The 24461-nt window shown below is 42.4% G+C and overlaps 1 protein-coding gene across 1 annotated transcript in view; it reads left to right on the plus strand.

Moving 5' to 3' along the window:
• The first annotated feature begins 246 nt into the window (after positions 1-246).
• Positions 247-24461, plus strand: part of PGM5 (phosphoglucomutase 5) — a 78353-nt gene continuing 54138 nt past the window's right edge. The window contains exons 1-6 of the mRNA XM_055791517.1: positions 247-686; positions 8117-8279; positions 10807-10953; positions 13321-13446; positions 15959-16149; positions 17041-17195. Coding sequence (XP_055647492.1) covers positions 426-686; positions 8117-8279; positions 10807-10953; positions 13321-13446; positions 15959-16149; positions 17041-17195 — 1043 coding nt within the window. The 5' untranslated portion in view covers positions 247-425. The remainder of the gene's footprint in view (positions 687-8116; positions 8280-10806; positions 10954-13320; positions 13447-15958; positions 16150-17040; positions 17196-24461) is intronic.

A 24461-nucleotide genomic window follows, 5' to 3' on the forward strand; every position in this document is an offset into this window, starting at 1 on the left:
GCTGGCTCGCCCTCTCGCCCCTGCCTCCAGTTACATCCCTGGCAGGAGACCGCGGCTCTCGGCTTCGCCTTCCAGGGTTATTTTTGGCCGGGGCGGCCGCATGCTGATGGCAGCAGCCTGGCAAGCCCCGGGCGTCCTTGCGGGCGGCGAGGCGCCGGCGGGGGCCCCGCCGGGCGGGGGAAGGGGCGGCACGCACCCCGCGCCCGCCCCGGCTCCCCCGCGGCGCCGGGCTCCCGGCGGCGGGCCGCCGACGGCTGAGCGAGCCCGCCTCCGGCCCCGGGGGCCGGCCTGAGGGAGCCCGACCCCGCGGCGGCCCGCCGCAGGGAAACGCCTCCCGCTCCCCGCCGCCGGCGAGGCTAGCCTGCTAGAGGGGCTGCTGCTCCCCAGCGGAGCCACAGCCGGGCGGGCGGCAGCGGGGCGCCGCCATGGAGAGGACCCCCATCCCGGTGCTGACGGTGCAGACGGCGCCCTACGAAGACCAGCGGCCGACGGGCGGCGGGGGGCTGCGGCGGCCCACGGCGCTTTTCGAGAGCCAGCGCAACTACCTGCCCAACTTCGTGCAGAGCCTCCTCTCCTCCGTCGACCTCCGCGACCGCCAGGGCTGCACCATGGTGGTGGGCAGCGACGGCAGGTACTTCAGCAAGACGGCCATCGAGATCGTCGTCCAGATGGCCGCTGCCAACGGGGTAAGCGGGGCCCCTCTCTCCCCCCGCCGTCCCCTCGGGGCGGCCTCCCCGCTCACCGCCCTCGGCCGCCTCGCCTCGGGCGGGAGTCCTTCCCGCTTTGCCCCCCTCGCCGCGGGGTGCGCGACTTGCCCGCACCGGCTGCCGCCCGCACCGGCTGCCGCCCGCACCGGCTGCCGCCCGCACCGGCTGCCGCCCGCACCGGCTGCCGCCCGCACCGGCTGCCGCCCGCACCGGCTGCCGCCCGCACCGGCTGCCGCCCGCACCGGCTGCCGCCCGCACCGGCTGCCGCCCGCACCGGCCGCTGCCCGCGGGAGGAGGCGCGGAGCGGGCCCGCAGGGACGGGGCGGGACGGGACGGGGCGGTTCCGTGGCGCGACCCGGCGGCGCGGCCCGTGCAGTGACAGCGAGGCGGGCTCCGTGGGGCCGTGTGCCGGGGGTCTGCGCTCCCGATGGCGAGGGTCTGCGGCCCCGGTGTCCAGGGTCTGCGGCCCCGGTGGCGGGCCAGCCCGGTGCCGGCTCGCACGCCTCTTAGGCTGTGCCGCTGGGCTTTGGCGGGGCTGGGTTTTGTCTGCCGGTAGCGGAGGTGATCGTGATAAGCACAGGAGGCTGCTGGCGGTGCCGTGCGTTTCACACCTTATTTTAGACTGAGGCAGGAATGGGAGCTGAACAATGCCGTTGACTCTGCAGGAGAAGACGTAGCAGGATTTAAAATAAGTAGGTGGGAAACGAAGCTATCAGACATGTGTCTCCTGCTCAGGATCTTTTTAAAATATTCAAGGAAAATGGTATTACTGGAGCAAGAGGAATTAAGCATTTTGGCTGCATCTTAAGAAAATAACCCTTCTTCTCTATTGCTCACTTGCAAACAAAGTACAAAATGCAAGAAGGCAACGGTGGCAAATACCTCTGTGATCGGCTGTGTTACAGCTTTTCTTGCGCTGCTTTGAAGATAGGAAAGAGTTCGGGAAGAAAACTGATGTCTTCTGATAGATAAGTGTCCATTTCTGTGTTGGTGTGTATGCACAGAAAGCTGGAAATACCAGCCAGTGTAGGCTTGAAGTTTCTACTTCAAAGCAGAGTTGCTGCTGCTGTCTCTTGTTATGATGGCTAAATCGATTCTCCAGATCTGGAAAAAGAAGTGATACACTTTTATAGGGCTTATTTTGTAGTGAATTTACTTTTTCTTAGTTTTTTTCCACAAGCCCCATTCTTTAAATGCTGTCCTGTTTTATAACCAGGATATCTTTCAACTTTGAAACAAATCTCCCTATGTGTCTGAATTTTCCCTGCTGGTTTATTGTCACATACAAGCTATATGGATTAGTCAGCTTGGTATAAGTTACGAATATCTTAAATTTGTTTCTAAAGCATGTTCTCACCACGCTGGCAATACCCAGCAGACGCCCAGTGCTGACCTGAGATTTCAGAGATAGGGGCTGTGCTGTGTACTGTCTGAGCCCAGGGTGTGAGGAGGGCTGTCGGGGGGACACTGTCGAAGGTGGGGACACTGGCAAGGGTAGCGCGGTGGTGCTTTGTCCTCGAGGAGCAGGCATGCAGGGAGCGAGCAAAGAGCTAGAGTGTGGAGTGTTGGAGGGACGATGGAACAGCACCCGGGGGAGTGCTGCTCCCTTCCCTCTTCCCCCATGTAGCACTGAGGAGAAAGTGCCGCTGCTGGAATTATAGCTGTCGACCATGCAGGATAAACTGCAGCAGCAGCTAGAGAGCTGGACAGCAAGAGCTGCCCTGATGAGGCCTTTGCCTGCCCTTGCACACCACAGGGACTGAGGTGCTGAGGAAGACAAGACGCTTAGAGTTTAGAAGACCGGGGTCTTCCTCAGCCAGGTTATGCTGTGTCCAGGACTCCTTCCTGACTAATTTTTTCTGTCAGCTTGCCTCCTTCCTGCTGCTTCTGTCAGGTTCCTGATTTTTCTCTGTTCCCCCTGAAGATCAGGGCTTTTTGACCTCAGGCAATTCCCATTCGACATGTTTCTAGCACCTTGCTGTGATAGTGCTTCTCCTTTCTTAAGTCAGTGCGGGTTTCTCCCTGGCGTTTTCTGAAGCCAGACCCCAAGCTTTTCTGCTCACGATTCCCACAAATATCTGAATTCAAACATTATACTCTTACTAATGACACAGTCCTCACAAATTCAGCAGGCCAGCTGGTGGGGTGCTACTGATACTCAAAAGGCTTCCCATTTTCCATGTGCTAATGCTCCATCCCCTCTCTACCATCCTTACCCTGCTCACCCTCAGCCCCATTTTTCCCAAGCCCACTGCAAATGCATAAGCCTCATATTTACTTAGTGAATACTGTTTGTACATTTTATTCTTCAGTTGTTAAAATACATCTGCTGGGAAAATATCTAAACCTCCCTGAAGGCATTAAGTGCTGTGCTACGTACCTAGGGGGAAAGGAAGGGAGTACTCCTGAGGTCAAAGATGTCTCCCTTTGAGTGAGGTTAATGTCATTAGAAGGCATGTAGCCAGTATCACAGGGAAAGAAATGAGTTGGTGTCGGCAGGCTTGGTTAAAATGTGTAGAAGCCTTTAAGTTGCATTCCACACCTTCAGCCACCCCAGAGTGCCAGGAGAGGGATAGACACATAGTGCTGATAAACTGAACTTGAATCTCCTTCCTGGAAGACATATACCAAGTGTTATGGTTAATTGTGCCTGCTGAGTACAAAAATAAAAGGGATTTTCTATTATCAACTGTAAATGTGTTGCCCTTTAGAGTTGCTAGGTTCCCCTTGTTCTAATTTGGTGACTCACCCCACATTCCCCTTGTGTTAACAGCCTAGCACAGTTGGCATAGGCCCCAGTACAAGGATTGAGATGAGGTCCCCTGCCCGGTCAGCTGCCAGTGCTTGGCCTGACTTCTTCTCATCTTGGTTCCCTCTGGCTCCTGCCCTCCAGCCCGCGGCTGCAGGTACATGCTCCGCAGCTGTAGCCTGCGTAGGCTTCCACTGGTGGCAGCCGCTGTGGGCTGGCCCATGTTGTGCAAACGTCATCAGCACGTGCCCCACCAAATCCTGCTGCTCAGAGCTGGAGGTGACAAACCAGGGTCACTCTTCAATGGGTCACCTAGCAAACACGTTTGGGCAAGGGACTGCATATTGTGGGAGGGTGGGGGAGGGCGGGGAAAGCCAGACAGACGTCCTGTACCGTTCCAGGTTGCGACAAGCAGTTTTGCAAAGTGGGGTGGTAGGACAGCATCTGAGGCTCTATTTCCCTTTTCACCTGTGTCCTGTCAGTAGTAGTGTACTTGTACCTTGATGTCTGCAAGAAGTGAGGTAGAAGGCTCCATCATTTGTAATACAGTTCCACTACAAATTAAATGCAGTTATTCCATTAGACCCGTTGACTGGATGTAGTGTCTCTTTTTTTGATGCAAAGTTTAGGATGGGTTTAAATGGGAAGCTGCTATTGGTGAGTCTCAGTGCAGATTAGAAGCTGATGATCATGCTTTAAATACGAAAATTGATAGGAACATGCTAGAAAGATCGCAGAGTATTGCTAGTAATGTTGTAGAAGTCTGAGATGGCAGATAGTTTGCCAGTTTTCTTCTTTATAATACCATGTTGTTTTTATTTGCTATGGTCTTCCATGCAAATCTTGCCCTCCCTCCCTGGACCTGTGTGCTTGATACATTTGCTTCCCCATTGAGTGTGGCACTCAGTCATCTTTAGCGTGCTATGGTAAAAGATAGGAAGGCACAGCTCCATGCTGTACAGGCTATGTAATCTGTTTGCTTTGTGTTCTTTCACGTTTAATTGACTGAGGCATGTGAGAGATTACTGGGAAAAATAATAAAAAAAAGCATTAAGTGACTCCATGATAATCAACTGAATCATCTGAAAAAGCACAGCTGCAAGTGGTAATACTGCATAAAAATGTTCTTGTAAAGTACTTGTTAGGGTGGCTGTTCTTTCAGCTGTAACACTTTGCAGAGGATAATGGTCTGTCTCTGCTGTTGCTACTGAAAGCAGAGTGACGAAGTAGAAGGTGGTGTGGGGGCACTGCATTGGAAGAGACATTACATGTCTGTGATCTCGTAGCCATGCAAGTTTTTGAATTCCAAAGATAATCTTTCCATGCTATGAAACTGTCCAAGATTTTCAGAAGGATATTACTGGAACTTTAATTCTGAGTCAATACATGAATGTTATTTAGTTACTGTTTTAGCCCAGATCACGAGAAGCCTGTAAATCTGAAGTGTTAACTACTTAAAATTAATTAGGTGTCAGTTTAGTATTTGGTTCAGAGACAAAATGAACAGCTTCTGAGCCAAGAGAGGATGAGGCTGTGCCTTCTTGCCACTGAAATGAAGGAAGCAAAGGATGTGTAGAGGCTACACAGGGTTAGCATATGTGTATACTTCTAAGGTCTGCACTGTCCTCAGGGAGTTTTGTAAAAGCACTGAAGACCTTCACATAAGGTGAAGCTCTTTGCAGTAGTCACTGCAAATCAAATGTAGATGTAGCATTCGTATGATTTCACTTTCAACATCCTTAATTTAGAATACTAAATTTTGCAGTATTTCTGTAGTATAGAAATTAATGTTTCTATACTGTTCAGAAATAAATAGTATTTCTGAACAGTATAGAAATAATAGCCTTGTGACAAATGCTAAAGGCAAAGCAGATTACTCCTGTTCATATTAATATTTGGCATCCAGAAGATGGGAAAATTGGTTTGTACAACATCTGTTGAACAGGAAAAGAATGAAAATATGGTGATGAGATAGTACCAGGTAATTTGTGCATCCTGAATAATCAAAGTATTCTACTTACTATAAAAAAACAGTTTTGGTGTGCATGAAGGCAAAAATCTAAACCTCACTAGTTCAGATTCAGAAGTACAGAGAACATGTGCTCATGGTAAGCCTGTATGCGAGTGTAAATGCATTTATACTTGAGTACCTCAAGACAGATTCAGTGCTGTTGTTTTCAAGCATTTTGCAAAATGTAATTCCTGATGTCTTCCTTTTGCTTACCATACACACTACTGTTTGAAGAGCTGGCACCCATTTCTAACAGCTGTATTGAGACTGAGTCATTGCTTTAGCCTCCTACAGGCTTCATAGTTTAAAAAAGGGAGAGACAATATTAAACCCAAACATTTTCAGTATTTATTTTCATCATGCTTTTTTTCCCATAATACATTTATGTGGGTAGACTGCTGTATAGACTGGAAGAGAGTTTGTTAAATTCTATTTCCCAATGTTCTGTGTTTTTCTAATGCTTCGGTACAATTGACAATAGTGATTAAATGAGAGCAAAATATAACAGTGGCAAGATGTGGCGTAAATAGGAAAGAAAACTGTTCAATGCCGCTGAAGTGAGCAGAAATGAGGCTCAGCTGTGTGGTATATGTGTTAACTGTATACACACTCTGCCCTCACCAACTGACCATGTCAGTGGAAGTGCTGCTTTAAAATAATCTCTTGAAACAGAAAATGTGGATTCTGCTAATGTGCATTTTTTCTCCTGGAAGGGATACTTGTTTTCCATGGAATATATTTTCAATATAGTAGAAAAACTAGAAACCATTTTTTTGTTTGTTTTTTAAATTATTCTTTCTTAATTTCCTTCAGAACTGTTACAACCTGGGAGAAAAAAAGAGGCAGTGAAACAAAAGAGTTTCCCTATAGTAGCAAGAGCAAGTCAAATGAACTTTGAAGATTTTTCTGTGAACTGTACTTGTAATTTTGATAGTTTTCCTGTTTTCTAGCAACAATCCATAGGCTTCAAAATTATCTGCGAAAACTGAAAAGAGAACCAGGCAGACATCCTATCATCAGGTCTTGAGGTAGAGATAGAACAGTTAATAGAATGCGTTGTTCTGCACATTTTCTTACATTTGACAGCAGATCTTGTAATTCTTAGTGAAAGAGAAGTGGCTAACCATAGTTTGTGCTTTGTGAAGGTTAGCAAAAAAGTAACTTGTGCTTACTTTATAAGTTGATAATTTCAATGAAGAAATCTTATATTTTTTTAAATTAAATTAGTTCACAAAACCAGGCCAAATAAATAATCTCTTAATCCTTTGATTTTCTGAATTTTTTTGGAACTCCACTTCTGAGTAACCATTAAGGGCCTCACACAAGCGCTGGACCCAGAAGAAGGTCATCTGTATGTGAAAGAAAGCTCTTTATAGAAAGGAGGCAAGTAGTGACACCTCCTGTGCTGTTGCTTTGCCACGCAGACAGCAGAGCTGCCAAATCTCCCTCAAACCAGAGAAGAAAATCTGAGGCTGAGTTCCCAGTCTGCTTTTAGATGAGGAGTGGGAAGGAAGTGGGAAGGATTCAGAATTCTGCCTCTGTCTCCCCACCTCCCCTCCTTCTCAAACTACAAGTCAGTAGTGGTTGGGTTTTTTTTTGTTTGGTTGGTTGGTTTTTAAGTAAGGATATTAAAACCCCTCAAACTTTTGCAGTATTCTTTTAAGCTCTATATGCAGCTGCCTGTTCTTGCCTGTGACACTAGCCTCCCCTTCTCCCCTCCTTTTTTCGTATCTGCCTGTTTCCCAGGAACTGGAACTCTTTTGTATTTCTTTGTAAATACATTTCTGGTTGGCTCCTAGATTATTTATATTGAGCTGAAACTGAAGTATCTGTGTAGGGGATGAAGGCATGGTTTTGAAATTGGAACCATGCAGTGGAACTGCACATAATACCAAACACATTGAGTCAGTGTTTAATAACACCACCTGAAAGCTTTTTTTACTTTAAGAATGGTGGGAACTTCCCCTGCTCAGCTGTGCCCTGGGAAACACACAAGCTCTTCATCTGGAATAGCCAAGGAGTCACTGATGGCTGAAGGAGGAGCAATACTTTCGATAGGGCAGGACATCTAAGGGGGGGTCTCGGTAACAGAGGTGTGACTCATGGAGGCTGCAGGTCCTACTGTGGGTGTAGTGATATTTGTGATTGCTCTGAAAGGCTGCTCCATGAAAGGCAATTTGCTTGCTGTTCTCTTTTATGCTAGTTAAAGCCCCAACCCTGCAGATTGCATCCACACAGCCAGCCCTAAACTATCTTGATATTTGAGGGGATTTACTGGTTTGTGGGGATACCTGGGAAGGTCTGATAGCAGGATCATAGCCCAGTGCTATGCTTGGGAGCTTTGCGAGTCACTACCATAGCTGTGCTCTTGCTTTACTGTCAGTGCATAGGCTGCTGGGGTTAGATGTCCCAGTATATGGTATCTTTTGTCAGCACTCCGGGTTAGCTTGTAAACAACTCAGTATGTATATTTCTCTGCAGCCAGCTCATGTACGTGTATTTCTCTACAAAAGAATAGGTTCCGTACTAGGAGTTTACAATTTCTGTTCTATATGTATATACACCTGTACGTATATGTGTGTTTATATATTAATACTTTTTCAAAAGTTTAGTACCATTCAGAGTGCTTTGACTTCCTTTTCCACCTAGATTGGCAGATTGGTTATTGGACAGAATGGTATCTTATCCACACCTGCTGTTTCATGTATCATCCGAAAGATCAAAGCAGCTGGTGGAATTATTCTAACAGCTAGCCACAGTCCTGGGGGACCTGGAGGAGAGTTTGGAGTCAAGTTTGAGGTTGCCAATGGAGGTAGGTTTTTTTCTAATAGCACATTACAACATTGCATCTTGGTATGATGAAAGTATGATGACAAGGATAACTAGCTGACTTTAATTATGTGGGTTTTATTTATTCTCTTAAAACTATGAAGAGTTTTTCATCTTTCTCCACCCCCCCTCCCCTGTAATAGGAGTGTATTTGTTTACATGGGTCTGTACAATAAGCATTAAATGTTCACTGAAGTCCTTATGGGAGCAGTAAAATTTCTATAAAAAGATTTTGCCATCCAATTTTTATAGCATTTTATGTAGTCTGCCAGATCATTGTAACAATTCTGATCCTTTTTATTTATAAAGATTCCTATGAGGAAGCTCTGTTTTGCTCATACTTCTGTGCTGCTTGTCTTGGCATTTACTTTAAACCGTGTAACTTTAGCAGTGCTGTAGGCAGTACAACTCATTGTCTTGTATGGAAGAAAGCACTTCTCATGTTTACCCAGAAAATAACTGCTCTTTTCCAGGGAGAGAGTTGTATCATTTTAACTATTGCAGTTCCACTGTTGCATAATGGAATTTGTGTATATAGCTAATGTCGTGTTTTCCAAAATGGACAAGCTAAAGATGTAGGTATGTTATACATTATGTGTGTTTTATGCTACAGATCTGTGTACACCAATAAAACTTGATGGTGGCGATCGCTGACACCTTGGATACCTCACACATGTGGAGTGCTTTCCATCTGTAAAAACTGAAAATGCTTTTAAATAATGTTTCCTGCCCTGTTTTGAAGGTGGGAGAACTTGGGAAGGGGATGCTTCTCCCTTGACCCTTGTCCAATTGAAAAACATACACGGTTAAACTGTTGTGATTTTATAAACAGAATAGGCTTGAATCCCAGAGAGGTTGAAAGGACTGTGTAAGGTCAAGACAGTGGGCAAGCCGGGGTCACAGCACAAACATACCAGAGACAAACCATTAGATGCATTAGCATTCCATAAACTTTAGAACACCACATACACCTAAAATCTATTTGATAAATGGGTAATGTTCGGGCATTTTTTTACTGAGCTTTGCTTTTTTAAAGAAAATTCAGACTATTAAGCTTTAAATATGAAACACTCCTGAAGCACAGTTCACAACGATCAATTATTTATGATAATCAGCAGGGACATAATGAAAAGTAGTTGGTGTAAGTTGCAGCTGAGAAAATGCGGGTTAAGGGTTAGGCAAGGTTTTTGAAATAGGAGAATGGTTAGACACCATGACAAGCGCCCTCGGAAGGCTGTTGTTGCTGGGCGTTCTTGCTCAGCCTGTTGTGCAGATCCAGGTCAGGCAGAAGCGGTTTGTTTCTGTAGCTGTAGGAGGGAACCCAGGACAACATGGTGGGATCTCCTTAGCTGGAAATATCAGTAGTCAGTACATCTGTCTATCGAGGATCATCTGGAGCTAATGAAACCTGTCCTCACCTCTTGGATGGGTTTGGATTGGATGAGTAAGAAGTAATTTTCTAAGCCAAATGAAGAGTTAAGTGACTGTTACTTATTGTATTGCCTTGGACCACCTGGTCCACTGCGTGTGAGATAGAACACACTAATTTACGTGGCAGAGCTGCAATGAATATAGCAGCACTGCTAGAGGAGTGGGAAGTTAGCACTGAAAAGCCAGAGACTTTGGACTAGGAGAGAGAGCATGTGAAAGAGAAGAAAGGGAGTAATTTTTCAGAGTGGAAGGGTGGCTTTAATATAAGCAATGAAGAGTCAAATAAGTGAGAAAGGACTTTTGTTTTAACTCAGACTCAGGTCTTGCACTGCATATGTCATAGCTCATCTGGTAATTTCTGCATTAAGCTTGCAACTTTTATTTGATTGATATTAATTTTTTTAAAAATAGAGCCAATCTTCAGTATTTGGCAATACAAGTAATGCACAAGTAAGGTGTGATTTCTGTTTCTGAATGGCATAACTGTTTCAGGTCATAATTGCTTGTTAAGCAATTAAAGTATTTTGCATTCTAACAAAGCTATATATCATTAAGCCATTCGAGGAAAACTGAAAGAGACCACCATCAAAATGGTAAGACTTTTAAAAATTATTTTTACTGAAATAATTTGAAACACAAAGCTGTCTCACTTTCATAAGTGTGCATTTGCAGAAGGTGCTGTGAAACACCAGAAGCTGCTGCTAGAGGCCAGACTTTCCTTTAAATGTTGAGATTCCCTGTAGAGTAAACAATGGCAGTCTCTGAGCAATAAATCCAGAGAAAGATGGCTGTGGGTTTTTGGTTCTCACATTCCCCTTGCCCTGGATAATGATTGATTGAAATACTCTATGTGGATCAAAACATTGCGAGTAACACACTGTATTTCCATGTTACATTTAAAAAAAAATGTTTGAAACCTGTGTTACAATAAAAGAACAGATCTTACTTACTGTAGTTCATTGTTTGGGTTTATTCCTTAACTCAAATATATTCAGAAAAATGTTTATTATAACACTTGCTTTTAAAGTAGGGAACCTTAATTTTCAAAAAATGACCCACAACATTCTTTTTTCTTCTAGGACCTGCTCCAGATATAGTTTCAGATAAAATCTATCAAATTAGCAAAACCTTGGAGGAATATGCAATCTGTCCTGATCTCAGAGTTGATTTATCACGCCTAGGAAGACAAGAATTTGATCTGGAGAACAAATTCAAACCTTTCCGAGGTATCAATGTGTGCTTTTATGCATGCTGCATCCATTGATTCTAAATATTGAAATTGCCACAAAATGCCCCAGTACAAGTTCTCAAAATACTAGGCAGTGTGTGTGAGGAAGCTGAGTTACAGCCTTCAAAGTGTATTAGTCCTCATCATTTAGCCGAATACCTTTGCCAAATGTATGTGCTTAGGCTTGCCGGTAGTTAAACACCAAGCACAAACATTTTTTTGATTAGGAATGGTTTGCTCATGGAAGTCTAATTGACAAAAGAGTTTGTGAAAATCTCAGTTTATTTCTTTGCCTCACACTGACTGAAAAGTTGTGGGATGTGTGAGGCACTATACATCCAGTGACTTCAAATGTAAAGAGAGCGCTTAGGCACATGTTTAGTTCTAAGCACATGAATACTTTTGTGCCTGCTTGATTTAAAATGAGCTAACACACTCATTTTGTACTGAAGAAATCAAAACCAGGAAGGGGTCCAGACAATATTTCAAATACTGTAAAACTCTGTGTGGCCTCAAGAACTTTTTCCTCATTCCTGATGTCCTATAATTAAAGCCAGTATATTTTCCACCAAATCATTGTATTTTGAGACAAAGTACATTTTGGTAAGTAAGATTTTTGATTTAAAAAAATCTGAAATTGTGAGTGTTTTTGATTGCAAAGACCATGTTCAGCTTTTTAGGCAAACAGAAAGCAAAGAAAATTCAGCTGCAGCACCACTCTGGAATCATATGATTGCCACAGTTTTAAATTTTGCTTTTTCAGCTTTTACATCTCTCCAAGTTGTGTTTTTCTAAATGAAAATGAGACACCCCTCTTCCCCTTACAGGTAGTATAAAAATAAATTTAAAATAATTTCAATTTGACTGACTGTTTTTCTAAGGAAAAATAATTTCACAGTCATCTCTTCCCACTATACATCGTCCTGGGACAGTAAAGCTGCCAGGAATCCCTACTGAAGCAATGTAATTGGCTTACAAGTGCATGTATAAGTATAGTTTACATAGGTCTGAATGCAGAATGAAAGTGCAGAAAGAATGAAAATAACAAGTATTTTAAGATGCTATCTGATGTATTTAGTTGTATGAACTAACTCCTGTGAATCAAGGCTAGAGGTGTTGGAGCAACTGAGCGTAAACCAGTTGGGTTTGGCAGGAACTAAAATAATTTTTAGACTTTAAGCCTACATGCACATTATCTTAACATGTGTGAGCAGCTCCACTGAATTTGAGGCATTTATTTGTAGGTGTAAAGCTTAGAGCCTACTTAAACATTGTTAGGAGCAAGGCATAGAAGATGTGCAGTCATGTAATTTTAGTGAATCCTTGAGGCTTTCAACATACAGAATTAACTCCTTTTCAGATAGGTTTTACGGGTTGTTTTTCAGCCTTGAGAACCCTTTTTTGTTTTGTTTCTCCATTCAGGTGTATTACTGCAATGTGTTCTTTTTCAGGCTCAAAAAATGTCTGGGTCATTTTCATGCTATTGTAAAGAGGAGCAGTAGGGTGAGGTCAGTGTTTTTGAGGAAAACTGGCTGATATTCTAAGTAATAATTTAAACATAACTAAAATGTTTCAGGATACTCATATTACCAGATAAAAAGACATTTGCTTTTTAATTTAATCAGGAAACGTAATACATTCCAAGATGACTGAGAAGCATGGCTTTTGACAGCTGTTTGGTAACTGTTTTCATTATGACAGACTTATTTCCATTCATTCATTTTAATTTAATGTTTTTGTCCAAAAGAACTATAAAAATTGTAGCTCTTCTTCTTTTATTAATTTAGAATACAAATTAGCAAGACCTTAGCAAAAAACAGATGGTATTTGAGCCTAACTTTCCCAAATCAGTGAGATATAAAATGCAAAAGTATAGCGGTAGATTGACAACAAACTTGAGACACATACTCCAGGTGCCAAAACTGAGAAGAATAGGCTGTGTGTCTCTCCTGATAGATACTGCTGTTCAATAGAAGAATAGAGCATGTGGTTTCAACTTGGCATGGATGTCTTCCATCCTCTGAGAATAAACCTGCATAGCTTGAAAAGTTGTTCAGTGTTTTAGTGAATGATAAAGACCTTACTTTGGTACAGTGTACTCTCATGAATGTTTTCAGTGAAATACGAACTGTCAACTTGCATCATCTCTGCAGTCCTTGACCAGGCAAAACTGGTGATCTCTGAAAGGCTTAAAGCTTGATGGTAGAAGTCTTCGACTTTGCCTCTGTGAGCTTCAGTGTGAGTCCATATTATGTAGAGGTCGCCTGCTCTGATTTTAGGAGAGGTGCATGGCTGGTGGAAGTGTGCTGAAAGATACTTTCCCATGTGTGAACTTAAGTGATTTTTTTCTACCTCATTTTTCTAGTGGAAATTGTGGATTCTGTGGATATCTACCTCAATCTCCTTCGAAGTATCTTTGACTTCAATGCAATCAGAAATTTGCTGACTGGACCCAACCAGATTAAAATAAGGATTGATGCCATGAATGGAGGTAAGAACTTAACTTGCTATCAGGACAGAATTGTAGGTATGCTGCAATAACTTCCCAGTAAAGATGGTGCACTGCAGTAGTTTCCCAATAAAAGTATAGCATATAAAAGTCAGACTTTTTAGTAGGGTTAAGGGGAATAAGAAAAAATTTGAACATTATACTAGTAACCAAGGCAATCTTAACAATAGTTAGGTCCCTTATTAGGCAAAGAGGTTTATCTTCCTTGATAAAGAAGTGAAGGCGTATGTGTCCAACAAATGTTCTCTTTCTGCATTTGGAAGCAAGCAGGATGAGGTAATCTTGCAATGAGAGAGTGATGAAGTGTGTTGCAGTGAGCAGTAACCAAGGAAGTTACCAGGCAGCCTCCACTAAGTAAATTCTAAATGGTATAAAATTAGTTAAGTCTGAATAAATTGCACCCAGCATTCCTTAAAGAGTTGGCTGAGACCTCTGCATCACTAATGTTTACTGGGTTTTTTTAGTGTACTGGGGGCAAGATGCAAGTGTCCCAAAGACAGAAAGGGGACCAATTTTGTCTTGATATTAAAAAATTATAAGCTGTGTCACTTGGGGAAACAGATCAGTATGAGGTGTATCTTGGATACATGATGAAAAAATAAATAAATGTTTCTACAGGTAATGGTTTGAAGGATAGGAATGTAAGTAATGGTGTTCAACATTATCTTATGGAAAAAAAAATCCATCAAATAAAGCAGGTTTCATTCTTTAATGAGATTACAAAACCAGACTGATAAAGGGAATTGGATAGACAAACAGAGGTTTTGTAAAGCATTTTATCTGGTACGGTGTGACAGTCACGGTTCGAAAGATCATAGTGGGCATACAGTCAGTGTGAACACTCAGTTTTACCAGGCTGTGGCAAAAGGGCAGATGGTGTCTTTGAACAGTGTAGAGGGAGCAATGAGGAAGACAATGCTTCCAGTCATGTACAGTACTGGAGAGAATGTGACTCAAATAGTTTGCAGAGCTCTGATGTCCAAATCTATAACTGATTGTTAAAAATTTTACACATGGTCAAAAAGGTGCATAGTCTGTCTCAGGGTTAGAAAAACTGATACATCACAAAAATTTTAAAGGACTGAGTTTTTTTACTTACAAGGTGATAAAGAATTTGCCTTATGACTTTGTATTTTGGTGGAGAAATAGCCATATATAATACACAGTACACACACAGTAAGTGTATACAGGAGTATTTGTTTATACAACAGAGAAAGGGTTTTTTTCTGCAGAAAAATATTTCTCAGTCTTCTGCTCCCAAAAATACCAAAAAAAAATCAATAGTGAGAAGCTGAGGCCAGACAAATTCAAACTGAAATGTAGCTCACATGTGTGGGTAACAGCAAATAAACACTGGAGCAATCTACCAAAGAAAGCTGGGGGTTGTCCTCTTGGTGGCATCAGATCAAAAGACTTTCTGGATGAGATGCATTAGCCAAAAGTGAGTCACCAGGCACAATATAGTGAACATTAGAGAGGACCACATGTGTACATGGACAAACTGTCTTCCAAAGTTTGTTTTAGCTCTGAATCTTTGGAATATGCTTTTATCTCTGTAGACATGGATAGTTTAACATTGGCATAGAGAAGAGTAATTTGTCAGGAGCCTACTCTTCGTAAGAACCTGAATCATTGTCTACTGTATATTTTACAGAATTAGCATCTAAGTTTTCTCGAACACAGGTTTCTCACGTAGTTTTACCTCTGGTTACAGTTGCTCCAGTTAAGATTTGGGAGTAAGGTAGGAGGAAGAGGGAGCACAAGAGTGTGAGTGATCACTCATAAATGTTTTACCTCTGGGTGACCTGTTTACACCTGCCTCAGGGGTGCAGAGTGCTCTGTCAGTTGATACTGTCTGTTCAGCTGCCGAATGCATATAATGATTGTGATATGCAATGGCATGAGCTGGCATCTTAGTTGGCCATACCTTTAACAAAAAAAAAAAAAATATTTTTGGAGTTGATTTTGAGAAAGTTTTTATTTATTATCTACATGGTAGTAACTGAAATGTGGTGAAATTCTTTGGTGGACAAACCTGTTGTAATTTCAACATGAATTGGAATGATGAGGTAAGTTTATTCCCATTTGTATTCCCCTACTGTTTACTTTCCGTGCTGTTATGTGTTAAACTGTTGTTTTGCATTCCAGGGCACACAGGATAGCATATTATTTTATTCTAGTAAGGAAAATACTCTCTATGTATATGATAATTTCTTTACTTAATAATGGGTAAATAAAGCTTGCATCTTTCACTATTCATTACTTTTTCACTTCCACTAGCAGGGAACTATGTTTTTAATGCTGAATTGCCAATTGATTATTTACTGAGGGGATGATCACATACTCCTCTGTGAAATAATAGTTCGTTTTTTGTTGCTAGGACAGACGTATAGAACTGCTGAAAGTATGTTTTGCATCAGGTCTCCGTGGTGCTGTGAAAAAGAATGTCAAACATATGCTTTTGTGATTGCATGGCAGATTTCTGTTTTTGCAGTTATGGGACCTTATGTGAGAAGAATTCTGTGTGATGAATTGGGAGCTCCTGCAAATTCTGCCATAAACTGTATTCCTCTGGAGGATTTCGGTGGACAGCCTCCTGATCCCAATTTAACATACGCAACTGCCTTGCTGGAGGCTATGAGAGGTGGCGAATATGGATTTGGAGCTGCTTTTGATGCTGATGGAGTAAGTATTTGGATCTGTCTGGAGGTTTCATCATTGTTGTTTTGTCTGGGATCAGATACAGGACATGTAAGTATAATTTATTTGCTTTTCAGTAAGCCCTTGAAGCTGAAAGCAGTATTACTTTCAGGTACAGATGATAGCATTTGCAACCTGTAAATCAGATACATACATTGTAATTTGTCTCTGCAGATGACTGCAAATCAAGCAGGATTTGAATACAAAAAGAGAGTTCTGTAAATATTAGGCATGTTTTATCTTGTACTAGTATAACACTTTTATTCTCTGGTTAGGAAGAGACAGCACATATAGATAATATGGACTTGTCACAGTAAGTAGTAACTGAGTTAAGTACTTTTTGGCTAATGTAATAAATCAAGGGGGTTTTAGCTGAATAAAGCACTGAGTTATATTCTTTGTTTTCATTTTTTTATGTCATATCAGCATTATAAACAGTGAAGTATTACAGAAACAACTTTCTGTCCTGAAAGGGTGGGAGAAAGATAAAAAGGTTGTAAAGAACAGAAGCTGTTTTCTGTTGTCAGTAAACACAAAACACCCTCCTACTTACCATATGGTGCATGTCATTGAGAAAAAAATTCTCCCACACAAGCATTCCCTGGCAGGAACAGACCTACTGAAGTGTCATGTGGGAGGCTGAAGCTAGGGACTGATCTGTAGCTTTGATCTGCAAGGCTGGAGGGAGTGATGGTATAATAGTGAGTTTATAAACCTCCCAGGATGATGCCAATAAATTATTCTGCCCAAAGACAGATACAAGTAGCCCAAAGCCTGTTCTTTTTTTCCCTGCCTACAGTGGATCTAATAAAAGAAATTGCCACTCCCCAAAACATGGAATTTAAGATGCTTTTTTGAATTACTTTTGTTCTCCAGGACCGCTACATGATCCTTGGGCAAAATGGTTTCTTTGTTAATGCGTCGGATTCGTTGGCTATAATTGCTGCCAATCTATCTTGCATTCCATACTTTTGTCAGATGGGTGTCCGAGGATTTGGCAGGAGCATGCCTACCAGCACAGCCCTGGACAAGTAAGATGGAACATTTATTTGTATCACCTTGGTCATTACATTAGTTATCTCTCTGTTTTGTACTACATAGAAATTTCAAAATTGTGAAGGCTTTTGATAAAAGCCTCTAATTTTCACAATCTTTATGTGCTTTCTTGTTTTAACTAGTTTTGATGATATTTTGATCTTACCTAGACTAATTTTACTAACTTTTACTTGGCTGAAAATAGTTTAATTCATCCTGGAAAAGAAATAAATTGGTTGATTCTTTCTGAGAGTACAAGCACTTGCCTGGTAGTTTTTTTCCCAGTCTTAGTAAATTATGGTTTAGAGCCTAATCTGGCAGACTTATGAAAGTCATGGCATTTTAAAACAAATAAAGTACTAATTCAGTAATAAACTAGCATTTAAAAAAAAAACAACCAAACAAAACCCACCTCTTATTTTACGCCATTTAAATATATCCTCTATTGTGATACAGAATGGCCCAGAAGGGACTGCAGGCAGTCATGAAATCCATTCTCAGTTTCAAGGCAGGTTAAAAGTATACCTAAAGCTATTTCTGATGAGTCCAGTCTGCTCTTAAAAAGATTTGCTGAATGTGCATCCTGTGTTAGCAGCTGAATTTTGAGTAAGTCTCATCCAGGCCTAAGTTTTCTGTAAATATCAGCCTGAGAGGATTAAACTCCATATTATTGCCTTATATATTCTGTGTAGAAAGGGCATTCACTGAGTGAATTGTGTCTCAGTGTTGATGTGGTTGCATAGCTTTACTAATACAAGAATGATCTGCTGCCCCATTAAATGTGTCTAATCAGGATACGGTAATTTAAAGCAAAACATGGCTTGTATGAAAAGGTTGGTTGTTCCTGGAAAAGCAAGGATATTGGGGTGCTTCCCTATTCATGAAATTTCTGAAAGTTACTAAATTGTGAGCTAGCAGCTTCCTTTAATGCTTGACAGAGTCTTTGGGGAAATATTCCTTACTTGTAGGTAGGTGGTCTAGTTTAAGGAAATATTGCTAGGTCAGGGTTTGCTGTATTTTGTTTATTCTGTTTAGTGATCCAAAAATCTCGTAGTTTAAGTGAAAACTACTGTTCTATTGAAATGCTATATAAAATTAGTAGAGGTTCATTTTGGATATAAACCCCAAGATATCTGCATTCCTGTAGGGCCTGAAGAAACAGTGACATTTCAATATGTTTGTCTTCTTAAAGTTAGGTAGTTATGTCAGAAAGTATGGATGTACTGAAGTCCCCTCCAATAACAATGTGACTGTTTGAATTACGTTCTTGAAAATGTTTACTTGACCTTCTGGAGCACAGATTGTCTCATGGTGATTACTACCTTATTTAGTTCTGTGGAGCTAAGTCTGATTATTAAATAAAACTGAGCAATTGATAGTGATGCAAGGATATAAGTATTTTCCCAGCCATTCTTACAAATATTTTTTATTATGAAGTTTGCAGTCTCTATCCAGGACACTTGAATTTTCTTTTCTTTCATTTTGTGGCTGTCTTTGTTTTCAAGAAGATGTAAAAATTACAAGTTTTCAAAATTGGTCACTTTTCTTCTGTGATTGATTTACACACATGACAATCCAAAATACCTGAATTTTGATTTTCTGTGAAAACACCTTAATGTTGTGTAGAGATTCTCATGCTTTGGTGGCCAAAATTGTGTAACCTGTTTAATGCATGAGTGCCAGTGCTGAAGTCACTCATTGAAGAGCCCAGCTTAGACTTGAAATCACAGTCAGTAGTTAATCTTAAGCAAGTCACTTTTAATCATGGACTCATGGAATGGTTTGGGTTGGAAGGGACCTTAAAGCTCATCTAGTTCCAACCCCCTCTGCCATGGGCTGGGACACCTTCCACTAGACCAGGCTGCTCCAGCCAACCTGGCCTTGAACACTTCCAGGGAGGAGGCATCCACAACTTGTCTGGGCAGCCTCTTCCAGTGTCTCACCACCCTCATAGTGAAGGATTTCTTCATAGTATCTAATCTAAATCTACACTTTTTCAGTTTAAAGCCATTACCCCATGTCCTGTCACTACATGTCCTTGTAAAAAGTCCCTCTCCAGCTCTCTTGTAGGCCCTCTTTAGGCACCAGAAGGCTGCTATAAGGTCTCCCTGGAGCCTTCTCTTCTCCAGACTGAACAAACCCAGCTCTCTCAGCCTGTCTTCATAGGAGAAGTGCTCCAGCTCTATGATCATCTGTGTGGTCCTCCTCTAGACTTGCTCCAACAGGTCCATGTCCTTCTTATATTAAGGGGCCACAGAGCTGAATGCAGCTGAATGCAGCACTCCAGATGGAGTCTCACAAGAGCAGAGAGGGAGAATCGCTTCCTGTGACCAGCAGGTCATGCTTCCTTTGATGCAGCTCAGGATACAGTTGGCTTTCTGAGCTGCAAATGCACATTGCCAGGTCATGTTGAGATTATTGTCAACCAACACCCCAAAGTCCTTCTCCTTAGGGCTGCTGTTGTGCTTGAGATTGCTCTGACCATGTTCAGGACCTTGTACTTGGCCTATTTGAACTTCATGAGCTTTGCATGGGTCCACCTCTCAAGCCTGTCAAGGTCCCTCTAAAAGACATCCCTTCCCTCCAGCATGTCAACTGCACACAAAACTTGGTGTTGGTGGCAAGCTTGCTGAGGGTGCACTCAATCCCACTGTCTATATTGCCAACAAAGATGTTAAACAGAGCTGATTCCAATACTGACCCCTGAGGAATGTCAGTTGTTATTGGTGTCCACTTGGACACTGAACCATTGACTGCAACTCTTCGAGTGTGACCATCAAGCCAGTTCCTCATCCACTGAGTGACTGGTCCATCCATCAAATCCATCTCTCTCCAATTTAGAGACAAAGACATCATGTGGGACAGCATCAAATGCTTTGCACTCATCCAGGCAGATGACAACAGATGCTTTTCCTTCATGCGCCAATGCTGTAACTCCATGTAGAAGGCCACCAGATTTGTCAGGCATGATTTGCCCTTAGTGAAGCCAAGTTGGCTGTCACCAGTGTGCCTTAGCATAGTTTCCAGGAGGATCTGCTTCATGATCTTGCTGGGCATAGAGGAGAGACTGACTGGCCTATAGTTCCCTGGATCTTCCTTTTTTCCCCTTTTTAAAAATGGGGGTTGTATTTCCCCTTTTCTAGTCAGTGGTAACTTCACCGGACTGCCATGACTTCTCGAATGTGATGGATAGTGGCTTAGCTACTTCATGCACCAGTGCCCCTAGTACACATGGATGTATCTCATGAGATGCCATGGACTTGTGCACCTTCAGGTTCCTTAGATGATCTTGAACCTGGCCTTCTCCTACAGCAGGCAGTTCTTCATTCTCCCAGTTCCCACCTTTGCCTTCTGTGACTTCGGAGGTGTGGTTGGAGCACTTGCTAGTGAAGACTGAGGAAAAAAGTTTGAATACTTCAGCCTTCTCCGTGTCCCAGGTAACCAGGTCTCCTGTCTCATTCTGGAGAGGACCCACATTTTCCCTAGTCTTCCTTTTATCCCTGACATACCTATAGAATCTTTTCTTGTTGCCCTTGACATCCCTGGCCAGATTTAATTCTATCAGGGCTTTAGCTTTCCTAACCTGATCCCTGGCTGCTTGGACAATTTCTCTGTATTGTTCCCAGGCTACCTGTCCTTCACCCTGTGTAGGCTTCCTTTCTGTGTTTGAGTTTGTCTGGGAGCTCCTTGTTCATCTGTGCAGGCCTCCTGGTGTTTTTGCCTGACTTCTTCTTTGTTGTGTTACTTTGCTCCTGAGCTTGAAGACTGTGATTCTTGAATATTAACCAACTTTTTTGGGCCCCCTTTCCCTCCGGGGCTCTATCCCATGGTAGTCTACCAAGCAGATCCCTGAAGAGGCCAAAGTCTGCTCTCCTGAAGGCCAGGGTAGTGAGCTTGCTGTGTCCCTCCTAGGTGCCCTAAGGATTTTGAACTCCACCATTTCATGCCCTCTGCAGCCAAGGCTGCCTTTGAGCTTCACATTCCTCACCAGACCCTCCTTGCTGGCTCCTCTATCACTTGGAGAAGGAAGTTATCAATGCATTCCAGGAACCTTCTGGAGTGCTTATGCCCTGCTGTGAACCTCCAACAGATACTGGGGTGATTGAAGTTCCCCATGAGGACCAGGGCTTGTGTACGTGAGGCTGCTCCTCTCTGTCTATAGAGGGCCTCTTCTGCTTGGTCTTCCTGATCAGGTGGCTTATAGCAGACCTCTACTATAATATCAGCTGTCCCTGTGCTCCCTTTAATCCTGACCCATAAGCTCTCAGTTGGCTCCTCATCCACCCCAGGCGGGGCTGTATATTGGCTAGCTACGTGGAGTGGAACACAGTAAGGAATATCATAAACACCTTCCTCAGAGGTTCATTGTATGAATTATTGAGCCATCACGTCTTCCAGGATTCTCAGTGAAGCCCACCATAAGGAGCTGTTGAACTTCCAGCAAAGATGATTGTCTGCAAGAGGTATTTTTCAGTAAAATTTTACACTGTCATTGTCTGAAATCAAATATATTACTGAAGGAGTGGCTAACGGAGAGGTTGATTCTGAGTATAGATTTTGTGTTGACCTGAATTCCAGTTTCATGTATCTATAAACATAAGGGATAGTTCCAATAGAATCAGTGAAATCTTACAGTGGGGCAGTGGGTGTAAAATAATATCCATAAGGCATTCATGATTCCATTCTCATGGACAGCCAACTTGCAGGGAAGATAAAAAAGAGCCTTTCAGAAGGACAAGAATATTACCAATGCAATAAGACAAAAATTAAAAAGAAAGATTCAGCAATTTTATGTAGAATTAGCACACCAGTATAATGTTTAGTACTAAAATTCTAAAACCTTTATCTGTACTTCTGCAATAGGAAGGAAAATATTTTCTCTTCCACAATGTAATGTCTGATAGAGGCAGCATGTTGCTTAATGTGAGGGACAGCATCCTTTCTGTGTTTGCTGCTGTATGTCTCACCTCCAATATAATAAAATCAGTAAGGAAAATATTTTGTGCTCTTGAGTAGAACATTCAGGAAAGAATGGATAACACTGCTTGCTTAAGTCCTGCAGTAGGTTTCAGGTTACTGCTTACTAGTGTATGCTTTAAATCTATTGCTTTTTTTGTTTCTTGATCCCTTGCATTCCTTTCTAATGGACTGGACTTAAGTGCTCCAGGGACAACTGTCACAGAACCTTTTTGTATATCTACCTATAAAGTTCAGCTTCAAGCTCACACACTGGAAAGAAAACATGAAAAATTAATTTTAAAACTGTGCTATGACTATTAATTCTGGTAGAAAAGAAGGAAATAATCATGGAATAGTGGAGGCTGGAAAGGATACCTAGACATCATCCAGTCCAACACGCCAGTTCAAAGCAGGGCCAACTAGAGTGTGTTGCCAAGAGCCACGTCCACTTGGGTTTTGAATATCTCCAAGGATGGAGACTCCACAGTCTTTCTGGGCAACCTGTGTGAGTATTTAACCACTGTCAGACTAGAAAAGTTTTTTCATAAGTAGAAACAAAATTTCCTGAATTTCAGTTTGTGCTCATTGTGTTTTGTCCTGTTACTGGGCACCACTGGAAGAGTCTGGTTCTGTCTTCGTTACTCTCCCCACCCCCCACTGGGTATTTACACACATTGCCAGGTTTCCCCCCTTGAACCTTGTCTCTCAGAGGTTTAGCAATTCCATCTCTCTCAGCCTTTCGTAGTATGACAGATGGTCCAATCCCTTAGTCAGCTTTGTGGCCCTTTTTCAGAACTGCTCCAGTAGGTCCGGAACTGAACTTGGGATCCCAGTTTGTCTTACCTGTGCTGAGTAGTAAGGAAGGCTCAATTCCCTCCACCAGCTGACAGTGCTCTTCTAAGGCTACCCAAGATGCTGTTGGCCTCCTTTGCCACAAGGCCTTATTGCTAGGTTATGGGTCAGCTTATGGTCTACCAGGACCCCAGGTCCTTTTCTGAAAAGCTGCTATCCAGCTGCTTGGCCTCCAGTGTGTGCTGGTGCCAGGGATTATTCCTTCCCATGTGCAGGGCATTGCCCTCTATTGACTTCTCTGAGGTTCCTGTTTGCCAGTTTCTCCAGTCTGTTGAGGTCTGTCTCAATGGCAGCACATTCTTCTGGTATGTTACACCTTCCAGTATTGTATCATTGGTGTACTCTGCCCTATTGTTCAGATCATTAATGAAGATGTTGAACAGTATTGGCCATGGTATTGACCTATGGAGGGCACTTCTGGTGACTGGTCTCCAGCTGGATTTTGTGCTGCTGATCAAAACCATCTAAGCCCCTTGGAATTCAGACACTTTTCAATACTTCTACTGTTGACATACCTGTTCTATGATTCACCATTTTTTCTGTGACAATGTAATGGGAGAGAGAGCTGAAAGCCTTGCTAAAGTCAAGGTAGACAATATGCACTGCTCTCTCCTTATTCTCTGAGTCAGTCACCTCATTGTAGAAGGCTGTCAGGTTGGTCAGTCATGATTCCCTCTTCATAAATCCATGCTGGCCACTCATGGAGGACCTTCTTGTCCTCCATGAGTTTGGAAATGATTTCCAGATTAGTTGCTCCATAACCTTCCCAGGGATTAAGGTAAGACTGACTGGTTTGTAGTTCTCTAGATGTTCTTTCTTGCCACCCTTGAAGATAGGAATGATACTTGCTTGCTTTCAGTCCTTCGAAGGCTCCCTGAATTGCCACAACCCTTTGAAGATAACAGAGAGCGTCCTTGAAATGTCTCTCAGCACCTGAGACCTCATTGACTGTTTTATGTCTAGTTTGTTTAAGTGTTCCTCGGTGTGTTCCTCTGCTGAAGACAGGTCTTCCTCACTTGACTTCCACTCATTCCTGATCTCACTCTTGTCTTTAGAAGAAGACTCTTGTGTTACATAGTGCTAGTATATAGCAGAAAGATGAATTGTTAAGGTGCATGAAACGTATGACAGTGAAAGCTTGTGGGTATTGGTCAAAATGGATTTAATGAAATAAATCCTAATGAACTCCCAAATAGTGATTTTAATGAAATAAGTAAAAAGCTTTGAGTGAAATGTTACAGCTTGTCACATTGTCACAGCTGATGTTAGCTGTAATCTATCCTGTTTGCATAACTTTCCAAAACTGCTTGGCTTTTGTTTTCTTTGCATCTATTATCTGTTTGTAGTTATACCTATGCTAGAAGCTTCTAAAATGGACATCAAAATATACATCCAAATATTTATGGTGGGTTGACCTTGGCTGGCTGGCTGCCAGATGCCCAGCCAGCTGC

The sequence above is a fragment of the Falco peregrinus genome, chromosome Z (genome assembly GCF_023634155.1).
Source record: "Falco peregrinus isolate bFalPer1 chromosome Z, bFalPer1.pri, whole genome shotgun sequence".
Classification (NCBI taxonomy): domain Eukaryota; kingdom Metazoa; phylum Chordata; class Aves; order Falconiformes; family Falconidae; genus Falco; species Falco peregrinus.